Below are 20,766 nucleotides of genomic sequence, written 5' to 3'. Positions count from 1 at the left end.
TTTGTGTGTAGGGTTTTTTACCCTCTTTATGGCTCTCATTGAATAATTACTGATCCACCCTTATGTCTGTTTTTACATTCTTTGTATACTGTTTAATCTTCAACAAAGATATCTTAAAATCTATATACTAACTGTTCTACCCGTTCTTCGCACGGGAGTTTCTGATTTTCACGACTGTACATATAAATGAGTGTAAAAAATGTGGTAAATCTATACAGTTGTAAAGCGCAATGGAATTTGCTGCGCTATATAAGAAAAGAAACTGTTAATAATAATAATAATAATATAGAGATGTAAATTTGAGATGTCTTAATATAAGTAAATATTAATCCATGGTTCTTGGCGTTACCCGAGGAGCACCCGTAGCAGATGCGGTAAAAAGGGACAGGAGCATTTTTGTGGTTTCTTAAATTCTACCCACTGGAGATGCAATCCAAATTTTTATCTGATTGTCCGTTTGGGCGTTATCGTTCATTCAACGCAAGCCACGCATCGGTAATGATGTCATTATGTCAACCCCCTGCTCATCCCCTTAGGGGAGGTTGATAAAAATTCTGATTACTTAGTTTTCCTGCTTCCCACCCGTAGAATACCTATGTTACATTTCAGCTTCCTAACATATTGGGGAGTAAGAGAATTAATGATGAGTCAGATATACCCCTATCACATGGCCAATGCCGGATACCACCCGGGAATTGGAAACGGGTCCTTCCCGGGTGGGATCCGGCACTGGACGCTACTGCTGGCTTCCATAGCGGCGGGGAGCGGAGCCGACAGCGGGGGTGGAGCTGGGAGATGAGATCATCTCCACGCCGCCACTCCCAGTCTCTCTTGTAGTGAATGGGTCCCGGGTCGCATCGACCCGGGAGCCCGTTTACGCTGCCACTGACCCGGTATTCAACCCGGGAATAACACTGCTTTATTCCTGGGTTGATTTACCGGGTCAGGCGACCCGAGATTTCGACTATGGCCCTTTCACATTGCACAACGACCCGTGTCGTCCCGGCAATAAGCTGGGTTGATACCGGGTTATTTGTGCGGTGTGAAAGGGGTATCAGTAAGTGAGTGAAGGCTTTCGCATTTATATATATAGATATAAAAATAGACCAATGTTTCTTTGTTGTTTTCCACCTACTGTACATCCTCTTGTTTTACTTTTAGAACTTACTTTAAAACAATACTCCTCATTCTCTCAGTATCCCCTAAAGCCACCTTCTGATTCACCTCCCTTTTGCTATCCATTTACCTTATTATAGGGGTCATTCCGAGTTGTTCGCTCGTTATTTTTTTGTCGCAACGGAGCGATTAGTCGCTAATGCGCATGCGCAATGTCCGCAGTGCAACTGCGCCAAGTAAATTTGCTATGCAGTTAGGTATTTTACTCACGGCATTACGAGGTTTTTTCTTCGTTCTGGTGATCGTAATGTGATTGACAGGAAGTGGGTGTTTCTGGGCGGAAACAGGCTGTTTTATGGGTGTGTGTGAAAAAACGCTACCGTTTCTGGGAAAAACGCGGGAGTGGCTGGAGAAACGGAGGAGTGTCTGGGCGAACGCTGGGTGTGTTTGTGACGTCAAACCAGGAACGAAACTGACTGAACTGATCGCAGATGCCGAGTAAGTGTGGAGCTACTCAGAAACTGCTAAGAAGTGTCTATTCGCAATTCTGCTAATCTTTCGTTCGCAATTTTGATAAGCTAAGATTCACTCCCAGTAGGCGGCGGCTTAGCGTGTGCAAAGCTGCTAAAAGCAGCTTGCGAGCGAACAACTCGGAATGACCCCCATAGTCCCTAACTCTGAGACACTTTAGCTGTCATCAAACTTTATGCCCCAAAAACCCCTCTACAGTAATTTTCCACCTTACATTTAAGGCCTCACACATTCGCTCATCTTTTAGATTGTAAGTTCACTGGGGCAGGGGCTATTGTGTATATTACGGCGTGTAATCTGTTTGTGGTACAACCTCTCAATTTTGTGCAGCATGGCGAAATAGTGAGTAGTATTTACTAAGCACAAACCTAACAAGTACAAGTACAGCCTTGAAGAGGCTCCGAGTCTGAAATGCAAGCCTTCTATCCTTTTACTTTCCATACACTCAGGGCTTAAAAATAGAATTTACATAACGACAAGACCTTGTGATGCGGGTTTTAAATGCACAACCTTGATGCAAAGACTTATTAGTCATTATTTTACAATGACGCACTCGGCAGATAATAATTCATCATTTATTGAAACAAAATTTGGTTTAAATATAAACTGCAGGAGAGACGCTCATTTTTCAAAGTGCAGACATTATACATTACTTTGTAGACAATAACGAAGGACATTATAGTCAGAAAAATAAACCCATAAATAAAATATTGTTTATGTTTGAAGAAAACCTATACTAAAAAAGTGTTACATTTCTGAAAACCTTTGCACAAGAAGTAACTTAAAAATTTTTTTTGTATCTGTCAGATTATTTTTTTTTTAATAGTTTAAATATTTTGCGCACCACTTTATAAAGAATGTGGCCCCTTAGTATGTTTACAATGACAAATGTTCCAGCGTAATGTTCCATTATGTCTTGGCTTCTGCAGAATTCCGATTTTGTAAATACCAGGAGTGTACGAGTCAAACAATGGTGACAAGCCAGCAGGGGGCAGCCTTCTATCAATGGCCCTCATTCCGAGTTGATCGCTCGCTAGCTGCTTTTAGCAGCAGTGCAAATGCTAAGCCGCCACCCTCTGGGAGTGTATCTTAGTTTAGCAGAAGTGCGAACGAAAGTATAGCAGATCTATGGCGACGTTAACATGCATACCCTGTAAATATTACTTTAAGAAATCAACGGCAAATTCAAAAGCAACTGCACACACCTGTACCAATGACAATATATATGTGAAGAAGATAGACTTCAATGACAAAATTAACCCACCTCCTCTGGTTCAATGAGTTTAAACTCCATGCCTCGTCCTGTCCAAGCAATAAAGTGGGAATTTGCCGGGTCGTCAAGGAGTGCGACCAGGAACTGCCATAGCTGAAGTGACCCTCTCCTCTGATAGGTCGGCCCTTCGCGATACAACCCCGGCTCTTGTTTAATGTCACCTGCAAAAATAAAGTCCAGATGTTGAATTCATATACACAACAGTAACCCAACAAGGTACAACAGTAATACAACAGTTAAATACATGGGTCAGAAAAGTATATTTTTGTCGCCTGTCCTCTGGGATTTTAACTATTTGACCCTCAAAAGTATAACTGTGCAGAGAACCCAGATGTATAATGGTGCAGAGAAACTGAAAGATGCAAGTTATTAAATGTACATTTTGGGAGTTGACAAGTGATGCATCTTTGCTCCAGACGTATCTTCACACTAGATATAAGGTGACACTTACTCTCAGATATATGGAACTCAAAATTACGGATGCAGAAACCACAATCCAGTGAGATCAGTTCTATTGGCATCACTAAGGGGGAGGTGGGGGCATAGTAGGTAGGCGCACTGGGTGACACCCAACCTCGTGAAACCACTGATCAAGCCCTACAAGTTTGCAGTGCTGGTATCTCAGATGCGTGACTGCATTAGAGCCTATACATACATGTAACATGCATTTGTGTTCAAGTTTATACCAGTTATCTGACAACCCCTACAACCGGAACGGGTTTAAAATATAACTGAACTGTTTGATCTTCATGAAGAAGGTGATCAGGGTGTAATGTGTATTTTGCAATCACAATTACCCGATTGATAAAAACCACAGTCTGAAGTACTGATGTCCTATAAAGAAAATATAATCTTTTCTATGTCACATGCTATTTATTTAGTTTTCACTTTTATACAGCAGAAATCCCATTTGCAGACATGCTGCCACCTTCACTGAATGTGGCTTAGCGGGGGGAAGCTCAGATCAATATACATCACAGGGGATCTGACATCTGTGCCTTAGGCAACAGGTGGAGGACTCCATATTGGAGATCTACATTGTGCTTCAACACAGATGTCCATAAAACCTGCTATTAAATAGTCTTTGTTTAAAAATAAAAAAAAGGACAGAATTGTGGAATCATGGTAGAAAATTGCAAAGATCAGAACAGGAACTCTCTTTTTATTTATTTTATTTTTAGCTGGAGAATTAAAGGCCATTGCTTTCAGACTTCCATTGTTATGGTCTCATAGCTCCAGCACACCAAAAGAAAGTGGTTCCCATCAGCGATGTCAGAACGGGGAAGGGGGGGGGGCCCTCAAATATGACAGAGGCGCAGGGAGGGGGAACACTTGCTTCCGGATCCACGAGGGCGGCATCTCCTTTAAAAACAGTCTCTTACCACAGGGTGCTTTTGTGTCCTCCTATCTTCAGTTCTGCCTTAGCAGACTGTCTCTCCTTCACAGTTGCATAACTGGGAGGAGGCGTGGCTATGGTCCCGGGATGACCCGGCCTTGCCACACCTCCTCCCAGTAATGCAACCATGAAGGAGAGACAGCTGGCTAGGACAGAACTGAAGATAGGATGATACAACAGCACCCTGAGGTAAAGGAGATGCCGCCCGCGTGGATCTGGAGGTAAGCATTCATTCACACTGGGGTGGGGGGCTAAAAAGGGAAGGAAGGCCAGCACCATGGGGACGAGAAAATAATTTTTTTCTACTCCCCCCCCCCCCCCCCCCCCAACCTAAAAACATTCAGACGCCCCTGGTTCCCGTTAAAATGTGTTAAAATGTGCAGTAGAGGAGTCTGTAAAGAAGACACTGAGATTCTTTAAAAGTGGTTGGAAAAAAGTCCCTAGAAGCACCGTATGTAAAACATTCCACATTACAATTTAAGCTTAGCCTCGCCTTAGCTGGAATATCCCCCTCACTGCCCAGCAGTGCCCACTCCACCCTGGCTGCGTTCCTCAAGCATCAAAGCAATTTGCAAATGAAAATGAGACTGAGCTACAGCACAGCAGGATTTCCAGAAGAAGAAGTACCCACATCACTAAGCTATAGCAGAGCAGGAATTCCTGATGTGGGACCCGCATCACTAAGCTACAGCACAGCAGGATTTCCAGAAGTAGAACCTGTATCACTAAGATATAGCAGGGCAGGATTTCCATATGTGGGACCCGCATCACTAAGCTACAGCACAGCAGGATTTCCAGAAGTAGTACCCACATAACAAATCTACAGTACAGCAGAAGTAGGACCTGTATCACTAAGATATAGCAGAGTAGGTTTTCCAGAAGTAAAATCCGCATCTCTAAGCAACAGACTACTGCTAGCTTTGAATGCATACGTTCAGCTGTAGCCCGAATGGTTTCTCAGCTACAGTCTTTAATATTCAAATAATACACAGGTGTAGTTAATACATGTATGAACGCCTGTATATAATTTTAAGGATGTCATCACTCCAGATTCCCTCGCATTTCTGTGACCTACAGTATATAAAAGCACTTCAAATAGAGTATTATAACTTATATTTATATGCATTTACAGTAGCAAGTGCATTAACCCGTGTACATACTGTAAGCTCAGGACGCGAAAGCACTTTCTCTGCACATTTACCACAAATTTATTTCTATTCAATTTATATTACACGTGAGCGGCTTGTGGCGGTCACCTCAATGACGTGCGCAAGGTCTTATTCACCGTCTACTTCATTTCAGGGTCACCTTTAAATATAAGATATGTAAAACGCAGGGATAGGCTGATGTGACAGCGACGCAATTTCATCATTCAGTCCTTATAAAGATCATTTTGTCCATGTTATTCTTGAAAAAAATTGTTGTTTTTATAGCTGTTCATCATTCTGTTCAGACATAAGGAAGACAGATGGCATTTTATATGCCTGTCGGAATTTAAACTACTAGGCTGTGCCAGAAGTCACAATACATTTAGGAGGACGGGTTAAAAAGTTAAAGGCTGCCCCCATTTTTAAAGTCTGATATGTGTAGTCCTATTATAGTTAAGGGGTGGAATTTTGGGGCTGAGTTGCTGGTGTAGAACAGTGTTTTCTGGTTGAGAGGTCTTTGTCCTCTTTGGAAGTTCCCACCAGCTTATTGGAGGTATCTGATACTTTATTGTTTAGTGGGAAAGAACAGTAAACAGTGACTGACTTGCTGGAGATCTAGAGGTGCTCTTCCTGCCAATACATGGGTTTACACTGGCTCTACCCTACTGGGGACAGTGATGGCACCAGTCCCAGTGAGCCTTTGTGTGTATCACTGGCAGTTGACCCCCATATAAGCCTTGAGTTGTCAGGGATGGGTGGCAGTTGACCTCCCTCTAGGCACTGAATTGTTGGTTATGGGCTGGTATTGGCCTCCCTCTAGGCACTGAGCTGTTGGTGATGGGCTGGTATTGGCCTCCCTCTAGGCCAGTGATTTTCAACCTTTTTTTACTCACGGCACACCGAACAATATTTTAAAATTGTCAAGGCACACCATCAGTTCCCCACAGGAAAAAAACAAAACACACACATTGGCCCTCACAGTAAAAAAAATCCACACATACATTGGCCTACACAGAAAAAACAATCACATTGCTCCCTACATAAATCCTATTGCTCCACACATAAATCAATCACATTTCTCCCCACATAAATCCTATTGCTCCCCACATGAATTATTCACATTGTTCCCCCCATAAATCCATAAATTTTTACTCTCCCCACATAAATCCTATTGAAATCCTATTGTTCCCCACAGGAGAAATAAAATAACAAATATTATTATCAGCTGTCCTCCTCCCTCAGTAGCGGGGGTTGTTCATAGTGGAGTTCTGCGAATACTGAGCAGCGGGCGGTCGGGCAGGTGTGGATGTGGGTTGGCAAGGAAAGCTGTGTATGCAGGCGGGGACTGGAAGATGTGTATGCAGGCAGGAGGGCTAGCTGGGTGGTGAGTCGCGGCGGCCGTGACCTGTGATATCACACCGTTTTCAAGGCAAAGGTCACGGCTGGAGCACGACTGATCCTCTAAGAAGAGCCCGGGTCAACAGTTCACTCTGAAGGTGCAGGAAGCTGCTCTGGCTCTGCGGCACACCTTGCAACTGGTTGCGGCACACTAGTGTGCCACGGTACACTGGTTAAAAAAGCCTGCTCTAGGCATTGAGCTGCTGGTGATGGGCTGGTATTGGCCTCCCTCTAGGCACTGAGTTGTTGGTGATGGGCTGGTATTGGCCTCCCTCTAGGCACTGAGTTGTTGGTGATGGGCTGGTATTGGCCTCCCTCTAGGCACTGAGTTGTTGGTGATGGGCTGGTATTGGCCTCCCTCTAGGCACTGAGCTGTTGGTGATGGGCTAACAGTTGACCTCCCTCTAGGCACTGAGTTACTGGTGATTGACTGGCAGTTGACCTCACTCTAAGCACTGAGCTATTGGTGATGGGCTGGCAGTTGGCCTCCCTCAAGGCACTGAGTTGTTGGTGATGGGCTGGCAGTTGGCCTCCCTCTAGGCAATACATTGTTGGTGATGGGCTGGCAGTTGGCCTCCCTCAAGGCACTGCGTTGTTAGTGATGGGCTGGTAGTTGGCCTCCCTCTAGGCACTGAGTTGTTAGTGATGGGCTGGTAGTTGGCCTCCCTCTAGGCACTGAGTTGTTAGTGATGGGCTGGTAGTTGGCCTCCCTCTAGGCACTGAGTTGTTAGTGATGGGCTGGCAGTTGACCTCACTCTAGGCACTGAGTTGTTGGTGAAGGGCTGGCAGTTGGCCTCCCTCAAGGCACTGAGTTGTTAGTGATAGGCTGGTAGTTGGTCTTAAGTTCTTTATTTGCTGCATGGGGTAGATTTAAGTGCCATTACCAGTGATCGGCTCCTGACGCACATAGCAGGCTGGGGACGGCATTTTAACATACTGTAGATACATCGGACTCAAAATACAGGCAGGTATTCATAGAGGACTTCCGATTGCTAGAGGCGCCTGTATTTGCGTCCATATTACATGCCATTTAGAATCAGGTCCAAAACGCGCATTCTATAAAAGGGAGTGTTATTGAGGTGTAATTGCAACACGCCCCATTGCCTATACATTAGCACAAGATAAAAACAACAAAAATTAAATAGTGATATCTTCTAGCACAGGGAGAAAATATCAAACACTGTACAAGTAAAAGCAAAATTGCCATTTGTCACCTAACCTAATAGAGAAACTATCCATTACAGTTTCCTCCGCTAGAGAAATAGCCAATGAGTCACACCTATTCCAAGAGATCAAACACTCCACTGACCCCTTCACCTATGAATTATATTCAGCCATCACTAGGACTGGGCAAAATATGGAAGGACATCGGGAACTTGCACAACTTACAGAAGAAATCCCAACCAGATTTATTTCATTTCTTTCTTCACATAAGAAGTTAAGAACATTTGAATTATGTATCAGAAAAGAATTTAAAGGACAGCAAAGAAAAGGACGACTATGGTGGTGACTCAGATCTGATCGCTGGGCTGCTAACGTTGCTGTCCTGCGTTCAGATAGTCGTCACCCAAGGGGGAGTGTAAATTCACCGTGCAAGTGTGCGATCGCATGTGTGTGCCGAGCTGCAAAAATCCAGTGTGTGCAGTCTGAGCGCAGCCCAGGCCTTACTCCTCCAGTGCGATGAGAACAGGCTGATCGGGGCCGGAGCTGACGTCAGACACCCTCTCTGAAAACGCTTAGCGTTTTTCCAGAAACTCTCGGTAAACGGCCAGTTACCACCCACAAACGGCCTCTTCCTGTCAATCACTTTGCGAACGCCCGTGCAAATGACATTTGTGCACCATCCAGTCGCTGACCGGCGATGCCCATTTGTGTGCACATTGCAGTGCATACGCATGCGCAGTCTATTGCTGATTGCCCGCTGGATATTGCAACGTATGGCTGCCAATTACAAAGACGCAAATTAAATCCTTCATTTAGTAGCTGACTGAATCCCAATATCTAGAATACCTATCAATTTTACAAAGTAACATAAGAAACTCAAACGAGCAGTTCGGTTAATACAGATTAATGTGTTAAAATGTAATAATTTAACTAACAAAAAAAATATGTATAATTTTAGGTGGACAGGCTCGCCCTCTGTGGGTGGCTCATGTCACGTGCAGCGAGGCAATTAACTAGCGGGGAGATTTTTTTTCAGCCCACTGACTGGACCAATCTTCTGCCTGGTCATCTTTGTGTCCTTGGCACATAGAAAGTAACCAAGTGTATATCTCGTGTCCCTAGTATTTCTCTATCTGTAGGGGAAATGCATCAAGCCTTGGAGAAAGATAAAGTGGAGAACTTTTACAAAGTATCCAATAAGCTTCTGTTATTTTAAATACTGTACGAGATAAAGGACGGTTAGAAACTGACTTTATCACTCTCCAAGGCTTGATACATCTCCTCCTTGAAAGTAAACGGTCAGGTACAATGGAGTATTTCCTCCAGCAAAACAATACAACCCACAACTCTCAGCACTTTGACAAGATGATTTCATATACAGTGTAAAATGGCTGGCACTCGATATGCCAGCTGTCAGGATCCCGGTGCTCAGCAAACCGGCGCAAGGATCCCGACCGCCGGGATATGACAACTGTTTTCCCTCTTGGGGTGTCCACGACACCCCTGGATGGAGAATAAATAGCGTGACGCGCCACCGTGCCCGCAGCGTGGTGAGTGCTGTGAGCCCGCAAGGGGTTCTTTTGCACTCACCCCACTGCCGGCATTCTGGCGGTCGGGATCCTGCCGCCGGTATACTGGGCACTGGGATCCCCACAGCCGGGCAAACGTAGTAGACCCGTACAGGGGCGGATCCAGAATAAAATGACTGGGGGGGCACTACAATAGGGGAAGGTGCATGGGGGGTCTTTGGTGCACGCACTTCTGGTGAAGTGGGCTCATAACGAGGGGCATGGCCCTCACAGAAAATGCCATACCCACGAGCCATGCCCATGGTTTTAATCACGCTGGGGTCCCTGGCAGGAAAAAAAACAACACATTGGTGGCCACAGAAAAAATGAACACACACACATTGGCCTACAAATAAAACCACATATTGTCCCCCAGTTTAAAAAATAAACAAACCCATTGTACCCCACAGGAAAAAATAAAACCTTAATCGGGTGAGAGAGCCTGCTGGGGGCAGATGTGATGGGTAACAGGATGACAGAGTCTGCAGGGAAAGGTGTGGTGGATGAGAGAGTCTGCAGGGACAGGTGCGGTGGGTGACAGGGTGAGAGAGTCTGCAGGGACATGTGCGGTGGGTGACAAGATGAGAGAGTCTACAGGGCCTGGTGCAGTGGGTGACAGGGTGAGAGAGTCTACAGGGCCAGGTGCAGTGGGTGACAGGGTGAGAGAGTCTGCAGGGACAGATGTGGGGGGTGACCGGGTGAGAGTGTCTTCAGGGACAGATGTGGGGGGTGACAGGGTGAGAGTGTCTTCAGGGACAGATGTGGTGGGTGACAGGGTGAGCGTCTGCGGGGCAGATGTGGTGGGTGACAGGGTGAGAGTGTCTTCAGGGACAGATGTGGTGGGTGACAGGGTGAGCGTCTGCGGGGCAGATGTAGTGGGTGACAGGGTAAGCATCTGTGGGGCAGATGTGGTGGGTGACAGGGTGAGTGTCTGCGCGACAGATGTGGTGGATTACAGCAATCCCCCTCAATGCACTCTCCCTTTTCCATACTCATCTCACAGCACCACCTCATCACCCACACACTTCATTATAGTCATCTTCACAGCACTCTCCCCCAGGCCCCCCCCTCTTCAATAGAGACATCACAGCACACATCGCACCCTCCCCCACTCCCCCAGAATGAGAAATACCTGTCTCTCTTAGCTCGTGTATTCCATGACATTCGGCAGCCTTCCCTGTCACGATTCAGCATGTGCAGGCAAGGAACTCAAGGGGGCGGAGCTAGCACTGAGTGGCCGGGGATTCGGGGAGCTTACTTCCTGCCTGCCGCCTCCCGCCGCTGAGCCAGACATGTACATGGCTATGCTGCTGCGGGGACGGCTCGGGGTCAGCAAAATTGTAATGGCCCAGGGAGCAGAAGACAGGGCAGCCTGCTCCCTGCCTGCCCGCAGCCCGACACTGCATGCAGATCGCGGAAAGCTGGAAGCGGGGCTTGACTGACATGACTCAGCTGCATGGAGGATGGCCAAGAGGGGCAGCCTCGTCCCAGTGGCAGCCCGTGCCGCTACAATAAAAGTAAAAAAAAAAAAGACTCTAAACGACAGAGGTGGCACATGCCTGGCTGCCCTCCCCCTGAATCCGCCACTGGACCCGTATAAAATAGTGACCCTTGGCATTATCTTATTAAGACATTACTGACTATATCCCAGTGTCTAAAGCGACTAGAGGGGAAGTGGTATGTTTGGGATGGGATCCCAGTAGTCGGAATACTGAAACCGGAATTCCAGACAGAGCTCGGAATACTGACGCCGGGATCCGGACAGGTGACCTTATTCAGTAAGGATTGCAATTTCTGCTAAAAAGCAGTTACTGCGATCAAATAGTTGCAGCCCAGAAATAGAGAATAAACGCCCATTGCAGAAATTGCGAATGCATCATAATATGCAGCTATTCGCAGAACCATACGCAATTACCGGAACATCAGAGATTTTTCCTATCTGCGCCAGGCAAGGTCATCCACAACTCTTGCAACACAAGAAGCTGGAAGTGGTCATCGCTGACGTCAGAGGCCCTCCGTAAAAACACCTGGGCACGCCTATTTTTCAGACACACCCAGAAAACGTCAGGTTTCCGCCCAGAAACGCCAACTTCTTGTCAGTCAAACAGCGGCTGCGTTGCGATCACAATGTGTACGCATTTTCTGTCACTGTTTTCATTCTGGCGTGCGCAATGCAAACGCACATGCACAGTCATTCGATAATCGTCCAGATTGCGTTTTCGCAAATTTTGCAATCCTCACTGAATGAGGTCCTTGGATCGCAATGCCGGTGCCAGAATCCCAAACATAAAATATCCATAAAGTATATTTATTTGGAAGTGTTCAGTCCGTGCACTGGAGATTACAGCTGACAGGTATCAATGCAGTTTGGAATGACAGAAGTCTGAGCTCTCATTGGCCATCCATTAAAAGCTGAAATAAAACTTCAGCAGCAAAACACTAAGGTTTTTCCACTTCAAACCGCCTGCGCAGTGTAAGCAGAGAGTCAAATAAGGACCATGTGGCTACGGACAGATCACGACACTCGCACCCCTTCTCCAGAGCGTCACACATCCCCAAGTGATCGTTTTGGGGCTTTGAGACAAACCACAGAGCATTGGGAGAAACAGCTGGAAGGCCCGGGTGCCGGGGGAAAGCCGGAGACCATTATCATATAGCTCTAATGCAGGCATGTCTAATGCAACTTGAAATTACATTTACTACAAACAGGACAGCAACAGCTAATGTTCATTTCTTGCAACATTGTTGCTGCACTCTACAAAACAATCAACTTTCAGAAAAGAATCACCGGTTCCAAACATATACGGTTTCCACTAATCACAATATACATATAACAGCACATACCTTCAAATTTCTCTGGGACCACACAAGTGTCGTCAAAGAACTGCCGGGGACCTTTCTCAAACATACAACCTGAAAGCAAACACAGAGCATGAGCGGGAGGCTGAGCGGGACACCCTGCTGCTCTGTAGTGAGACAGGTGTAGGGGGGCTTACCTTCTGCGCCATTGGGATGGGCCAGGAAAGCTTCTTGCCTCATGTAAATGGAATGGCAGCTAGGCACTTCTGCAAGGGAAACAAAGACAATGCTATACGGAGGAGTGTCTGGCGGGGAGAGCGCGCAGGTTATCAATGAGACAGGCTGACGACAGAAAAGTAACAGGAAGGGACACACGCTGCAGCGGGAGGGAACCTGTCAACACGTGGCCGACATTCACCCAGACACACGCACATGGCACTGCGGGGATGAGGCTCCGATATGAAGAACATTGATTTTATCTAACGCAGTCACTTGAACTCAAAACTTTCAGCATAATCAACCTTGCTAAAGGTCAGCTCCTTTGGCAATCACACTTTACTTAAAATAGCACAAAGATTTCTTTGCAAATCCGATTCACATTTGCCTGAACTAATATTTTCTGATTAATTACATTTCATTCCAAACTCTGCACACTCTTCAAATGATCATCACAGATCAGATTCTTCATCTCTTTCATATAATTATATATATATATATATATATATATATATATTTCTACCTTTCTACAAAAATTGTATCTGTGCTGTAGCTAGCAAAAAAATATAAAACATACATATACTCGCACATATATTACATATTACACGCACACACCTATATACTGTATATGAGAGTGAGCACAATCTTTTAAAATATGTTATAAAAGGCGTTGTATCACTAATATGAAGCTGTACAAGGCATGGAACTAATCTAATAGATTAAAACCAACAAAAATATTACCATTAATGTGAAACACACCAATCAAAATGAATTAACACAATAATAAACTTAAAAGATACAGAAAGAGATTTTTAGTTTTATAGCCGGCATGTGTTAAAGAATCTGAGGGCGGGATGTATTAAGATACATCGCCGCCCCTCACCGCTTATCGCAGCGATTTTGATCGCATATGTACTAACATATGCGATCAATATCATAATGCGGTGACGGAGGCCCCCCACGATACCTGTGAGGTGGTCTGCGGGGGGGTCTCCGTCACCTCCCAGAGGTCTCCACACTGCCCGGCGCCTCCTCCTCCCCCCTGCAGCCAGAAGGACCTACGTTGCTAGGGGGAGGAGGAGATTACCTTCCAGTACCAGGGCTGCCTGGAGGAAGGTATGCCAGGGGGGAGATGGGTCTGCGGTGGAGGTGGCGGGTTGCGGCGGTCAGCGATAAGAAGCCCATAAGCTTCTATAGGGTATCGCCATCCAGAGATGGCGATACCCTGGACGGCGATAAAAAGGCGGTGGGGTCTTAGTACATTTGAAAATGTAGAAAAACCCTCGTTTTCGGGGGTTTTACCGCATTTTTCCTTTAGTACATCCCGCCTTGAATGTGCTTTCTATATATATATATATATATATATATATATATACAGATGGTTCCTTCTTCATCTTTGCTGCGATGCATGCAGCAACTATACATGAGTGTGTGCGACGTCGTGTACGCACAATGCATTCCCTATGGATCGCCGGTGCGAATATTCACTCTTGCCCGTGAACGGGCACATTAGTCATGACAAATGGATCACAGATGCGAATAGTTGCACCTTAAATGAGGATGAACATATCTGTAGATCAGTGGTACTCTCCCTCAACCTTCAAATTTTCCCAGCAGGTCATGTTTTGAGGCTTAAGGGGGGTACTCACGGAGCGATCGCTGCTTAAAATCTAAGCAATCTGACTAGATTGCTTAGATTTTAAGCACGATCGCTCCGTGTGTAGCCCCCTCAGCGATAGCGATGCGCAGCCCCGCGCATCGCTATCGCTGCTGCTAGATTGGCCTGCATGCAGGCCAATCTAGCGGGTCGCTCACTTCACCCGCTGGGTGAAGTGAGCGGCCCCCCCGTCTCCCCCCGCGCGCTCAGCACAGATCGCGCTGTGCTGAGCGCCGGGAGAGATGTGTGCTGAGCGGTTCGCTCAGCACACATCTCTCTGCCATCGGCCAGTGAGTACTGGCCTTTACTGGCTGCGGAAGCAGGTGGGATAATTACTAACCCAGCAAAATAGATTTAACTCACCTCTGCACCATTAAAGAAATCCACAAAACATGACCTGTTGGTGGTGCTTGAGGACTGACGTTGAGATCCACTGCTATAGACAGAATCAGAACAGTGACATCTGAAGGCTGAAAGAGGTTACTGCATGCCATTTATTAAAAAAAACAAAAACTGCAGTGGTTAGTGCATATGGATGAAATGAGGAGCGATAAATGTCTCCCTGTAGAGATGAATGCTCTATTGAGCGTCTCCCCCGCCCCCCTCCACCCCCACCCTCAAGAACCCTATATAACAAGGAACTGCAGGACATTGGATTACAAAACATGCCAGGTGAGCAATATACTAAAAATAATAATAATATAATATTCATATACAAAGATGGATTGTACTGACACGTTACATGATATATAAATATAGTCTGATTAGTACAATCCTTTCAAAAAGGTGAGAAGACCAATATCTGATTGTTACTTGAATTAGGGGTACATTTACTAGGCAGTGATAAGAGCGTAGAAGTGAGCCAGTGGAGAAGTTGCCTATGGCAACCAATCAGCACAGAAGTAACATCTATAATTTGCATGTTATAAAATGATACAGAGCTGCTGATTGGTTGATGGGGAAATATCTCCACTGGCTCACTTCTCTGCTCTTATCACTGCTTAGTAAATGTACCCTTTAGTTGTCTATATACTGGGGGGTATCTTATTAGCAGCAGTCATTTTTCTCGTGAAAAAAAAAAGGCTTTTTTTCGCGCTTTTTGTCCAATGGTCATTATCGGGCTATCCAATTATATCCCGTATTTTTAGTGAAAAAAATTACCCTTTTTCGCGTGAAAACACATAGGATCCGAGAAAATCCATGGACCCATGTTTCCACTGCCCGAGGCAAGCAAATAAAAATCCCCGATAAGTGCCGACATTGTGGCTAATAGAATAGCCCCAAGCGTTTTAGTTAGCAGTGGTAAATTACCGTGGCTGATTGGATACCTCCCTAAGCCTTGGAGAGAGATAACGTACGAGTCAACCAGCTCCTAACTGTCATGTTACAGGCTATTTTTTTTTAAATGGCAGGAGCTGGTTGGTTGGTAGTTTATCTCTACCCCTTTGTGTTTGTCCTATACAAAGTCCTACAGATAATGGACTCTCAAGAGTGCTGGGCAAATTATACATGGTGGAAAAGTTAGATATTGTGGGGTTTCCCTTTAATCTTGGCCATTTGGGATGCAGTATCATTAAAGTGCACCCATTGCTGGCAGTGCAGTCTGCCATTTTGTGCCTAAGGGGCATTGCTAATAGAATGATTAGGCTGCACCATGGATTATGATTCAGACCACAAAATGGCTGCTTCAGTTGAATATAGGTAACCGGAGCATTTTAGCTACTGGGCTCATGGCACTCAGAGACACCAGAGTAGTTTTGCATCGTCATGACATCAGAGATTGCTGCCTTACTCTCATTTTGTTACTCAATTATAAACACTTGAGGAGTAACACATCACTTATGCAAATGTTTTAATGTTTTCAAGATGGCGCTGAATGTAAAACCACACTGACTAGACCAGGGGTGGCCAACCAGTCACAGGCAAAGAGCCAGAAAAGAAATATATAACAAATAAGCAGCGCTGCAGATATAAAATAATTGGATTGGTATTGATTAAAAGATTTATATCAATTTATTCTGAAGATAAATATAATTTAGAGGTGGATTGCTTCCATTGAATTGAGTCCTTATTAGGAATCTTTGTCCTAACCAATACCACCATCCAAGCTCCACGGACCGTGACCACAGGTGTCTGAACCAACCCCACGGATTTACAACAATCATTTGTTCCACACAAGATCACACAGATTAAGGAGGACGACAGCAGTGTTCACCATTTCTAATGAGGACAAAGATTCCTAATAAGGACTCAATTCAATGGAAGCAATCCACCTCTAAACAGTGATTGGTCACTATACTGATCCTGCCGAACTGTGTTGCTAATAGAGACTGTGGGTACATGAGGGGTAACTATTAGGAACAGACACCAGCAGTCTGCTTAAGAGGAGCAGAGAAGGTGTTATATGTATTCTGTACTTTTCTTAATATGAATTTGTTTTGATTGAGATGTGATACTCATCTTTTTATGAAATTATATTTATCTTCAGAATAAATTGATATAAATCTTTTAATCAATACCAATCCAATTATTTTATATCTACAGCGCTGCTTATTTGTTATATATTTCTGTTCATTCCAGGAGTGACTCTTCTGTTTTTGTAGCAGCTGCTTGGTGCAGCAACTTTATATCAAGCGCCTGTTTTTCCTTGATAGGAGTTTTTTTTTTTTGCAAAGAGCCAGAAAAGATCTGTAGTCAAGAGCAACTATCAAGCGTGTGAGCAAAAATTAGGGCGTGGCCTAGTTGTCACTAAGCCACACCCCATTTTTGTGCGCACACCTTTCGCTATGACATTTGTAGGAGTATGACCTTGTGTCATAACCCCATTTTAGTCATGTTTTACAGTGTCACCTACATATAATGCCCCAGTACAGTGCCCCATACATATAATAATGCAAAAAATGGGTTCCTCCACAGAGCCAGATACACATGTCTCCACAGTGCCAGATACATATATACCCCCACAGTGCCAGATACACATGTCCCCACAGTGCCAGATACATTTATGCCCCCAGTGCCAGATACACATGTCTCCACAGTGCCAGATACACATGTCCCTACAGTGCCAGATACATATATACCCCCACAGTGCCAGATACACATGTCCCCACAGTGCCAGATACATATATGCCCCACAGTGCCAGATACACATGTCCCCACAGTGCCAGATACATATATGCCCCACAGTGCCAGATACACATGTCCCCACAGTGCCAGATACATATATGCCCCCACAGTGCCAGATACACATGTCCCCCCAGTGCCAGATACATATATGCCCCCGGTGCCAGATACATATATGCCCCACAGTGCCAGATACATATATGCCCCCGGTGCCAGATACACATGTCCCCACAGTGCCAGATACATTTATGCCCCCAGTGCCAGATACACATGTCCCCAGTGCCAGATACACATGTCGCTACAGTGCCAGATACATATATACCCCACAGTGCCAGATACACATGTCCCCACAGTGCCAGATACATATATGCCCCACAGTGCCAGATACACATGTCCCCACAGTGCCAGATACATATATGCCCCACAGTGCCAGATACACATGTCCCCACAGTGCCAGATACATATATGCCCCACAGTGCCAGATACACATGTCCCCACAGTGCCAGATACATATATGCCCCCACAGTGCCAGGTACACATTTCCCCACAATGCCAGATACACATGTCCCCACAGTGCCAGATACATATATGCCCCCACAGTGCCAGGTACATATATAGAATAAAACAGAAAAATAGGAAAGTGTCTCAAGTGGCGCAATGCCACATATATGCCCCACAGTGCCAGATACACATGACCCCCCAGTGCCAGATACATATATGCCCCACAGTGCCAGATACACATGTCCCACAGTGCCAGATACATATATGCCCCACAGTGCCAGATACACATGTCCCCACAGTGCCAGATACATATATGCCCCACAGTGCCAGATACACATGTCCCCACAGTGCCAGATACATATATGCCCCACAGTGCCAGATACACATGTCCCCACAGTGCCAGATACATATATGCCCCACAGTGCCAGATACACATGTCCCCACAGTGCCAGATACATATATGCCCCCACAGTGCCAGGTACACATTTCCCCACAATGCCAGATACACATGTCCCCACAGTGCCAGATACATATATGCCCCCACAGTGCCAGGTACATATATAGAATAAAACAGAAAAATAGGAAAGTGTCTCAAGTGGCGCAATGCCACATATATGCCCCACAGTGCCAGATACACATGACCCCACAGTGCCAGATACATATATGCCCCACAGTGCCAGATACATATGTCCCCACAGTGCCAGTGTGCTGCTCACCACGGTGCTGCTGTGAGGAGAGGAGAGCGCAGCGTGTGCCTCTCGCGCCCCTCACCCTCCAATTAAGCGCCAGTTCGTGAGCCGAATTGAAGACAGACACTGAGGGGCAGGAGCGACACACACTGCGCTCTCCTCCCCTCACAGCAGCAGCGTGGTGAGCAGCACTTGGAGCGGGGAGGGGGGAGACTAAAAAGTGTGTGTGTCGGGCAGCGGTGGCCGGGAGCTGACCGAGCAGCATACGGAGGATGAAAGAGCCGCGGGTTGGCCACCACTGGACTAGATAATTGGTAATGCATTTATTCACTTATGTATGCTGGTTTGGGAAGCGATCACTTCAGCTGTACCAATTCTAGTGTCGCTGTCTGGGGTCAGTGTGTCTATTGTATGGCCTCTACATCTGCTGCAATTCCGCGTGTAATCAGTGAAAATAGGCAGGGCTGGAACCTGTTTTTTTTTTTATTCTTTGGGTGATATTCAATTGTTATATACCGCCTGATCTACTGTCTAAAGTAACGAGAGATCGCAAGGCAATATTCAATTGATCTTTTAAATCGTCCTGATTGCGAGCTGAAATGCGTGAAAAGTTACCCGTTTCGGCGCCCAAACGGCACTTGTCGCGATCATGGCCAACACTTTGGTAGGGGTTTAGCCATTTACGACAGTGCTGGCCGCGACTGTGAAAAGTGACATTTGGTCGCCCAAACGGGTCACTTTTCATGCATTCCAGCTTGACATTCCCCGGAGAATTGCAAACTGAAATGCAGACACCGGTAAGCCATCACGCCCCCGAACGGAGCTACAATTAAATAGCTCCCCTGGGCACCATCTAGTGGCTGTCGGTTAGAAAAATAATTTAATTCCGTACTTTGGGGGTCATTCCGAGTTGTTCGCTCGCTAGCTGCTTTTAGCAGCATTGCACACGCTAGGTCGCCGCCCTCTGGGAGTGTATCTTAGCTTAGCAGAATAGCGAACGAAAGATTAGCAGAATTGCGAATAGAAAATTCTTAGCAGTTTCTGAGTAGCTCCAGACTTACTCACAGATTGCGATCAGTTCAGTCCGTTTCATTCCTGGTTTGACGTCACAAACACACCCTGCGTTCGGCCAGCCACTCCCCCGTTTCTCCAGACACTCCCGCGTTTTTACCTGGAACGCCTGCGTTTTTCCGCACACTCCCAGAAAACGGCCAGTTTCCGCCCAGAAACACCCACTTCCTGTCAATCACACTCCGATCACTTCAACAATGAAAATTCTTCATTCGGACGTGAGTAAATCTACTAAGTTTTGTGCTAAAATACTTACCGCATGCGTACTGCGTACCATGCGCATTTTTGCCTTAATCGCTCCGTTGCGAAAATCGGCAACGAGCGAACAACTCGGAATGACCCCCTTTGTTTCCATGTATAAAGAAATTTGAAATGGGAGTATCTAAACCCACATGAAGCACAACTGAGTGTGGCATATTTTGTCGACATCCATCACGTCAACACTGATGACATTAAACCACACGGCAGTATAGGTATGGGACTCAGGGTCGACAGCGTCTAGGTCGACACCCATTAGGACGACACCTGTTGGTCGACTGTGGCTAGGTTTACTCTAGAAATAGGTCGACGCGGCCATTAGGTCGACATGAACAAGGTCGATGTGAAAAAAGGTCAATATGAGTTTTTCATGTATTTTTGGTGTCGTTTTCTTCGTAAAGTGACCGGGAACCCCAATTACTGCACTGTGTCCCCTCGCATGGCGAGAGAAAGGTTCCCAATCGTAGTCTACGTGGATCGTAAAGTATGAAAAAGTTAGAAAAAAAATTGAAAAACTCATGTCGATCTTGCTCATTTCGACCTTATTGTCGCATCGACCTACTGCTAGTGTCGACCTATTCAATGTCGACCAATGGGTGTTGACCTAATGGGTGTCGAACCAGAGCCCGGATACCGGCAGTATTATTTACAGTCAAGATCTAGAAAAGCCTTAAAATTGGGATAAACCTACATCTAAAATGAAGCTCCATTGAAATAATAATGCTTGTGAAACGGCCGGATTGCCCGATCTGCTTTCTAGGATTCAATTTTGTATGTGAATAAAACACCAGAAGAGAAGACCGGAGGAATTACCACAGCGTCTTCACTTCCGAAAGAGATAGCTACAACTAAGCTCGT

At 45.7% G+C, this 20,766-nt stretch overlaps 1 protein-coding gene across 4 annotated transcripts in view; it reads right to left on the bottom strand.

Annotated features, from left to right (window-relative positions):
* ETV1 (ETS variant transcription factor 1) overlaps positions 1–20,766 on the bottom strand; it is a 76,469-nt gene that overhangs the window by 6,373 nt on the left and 49,330 nt on the right. For 3 of the 4 annotated variants that reach the window (XM_063924422.1, XM_063924423.1, XM_063924424.1), the window contains 3 exons: positions 12,591–12,659; positions 12,439–12,507; positions 2,912–3,081 (listed from right to left, as the gene is read on the bottom strand). In XM_063924422.1, coding sequence (XP_063780492.1) covers positions 2,912–3,081; positions 12,439–12,507; positions 12,591–12,659 — 308 coding nt within the window. The remainder of the gene's footprint in view (positions 1–2,911; positions 3,082–12,438; positions 12,508–12,590; positions 12,660–20,766) is intronic. The other variant, XM_063924425.1, reaches the window with a different exon arrangement.

The sequence above is a fragment of the Pseudophryne corroboree genome, chromosome 5 (assembly GCF_028390025.1).
Source record: "Pseudophryne corroboree isolate aPseCor3 chromosome 5, aPseCor3.hap2, whole genome shotgun sequence".
NCBI classification, from domain to species: Eukaryota; Metazoa; Chordata; class Amphibia; order Anura; family Myobatrachidae; genus Pseudophryne; species Pseudophryne corroboree.
The sequence above is the reverse complement of the archived record's forward strand: the minus strand, read 5'-3'. Positions and strand labels throughout refer to the sequence as shown.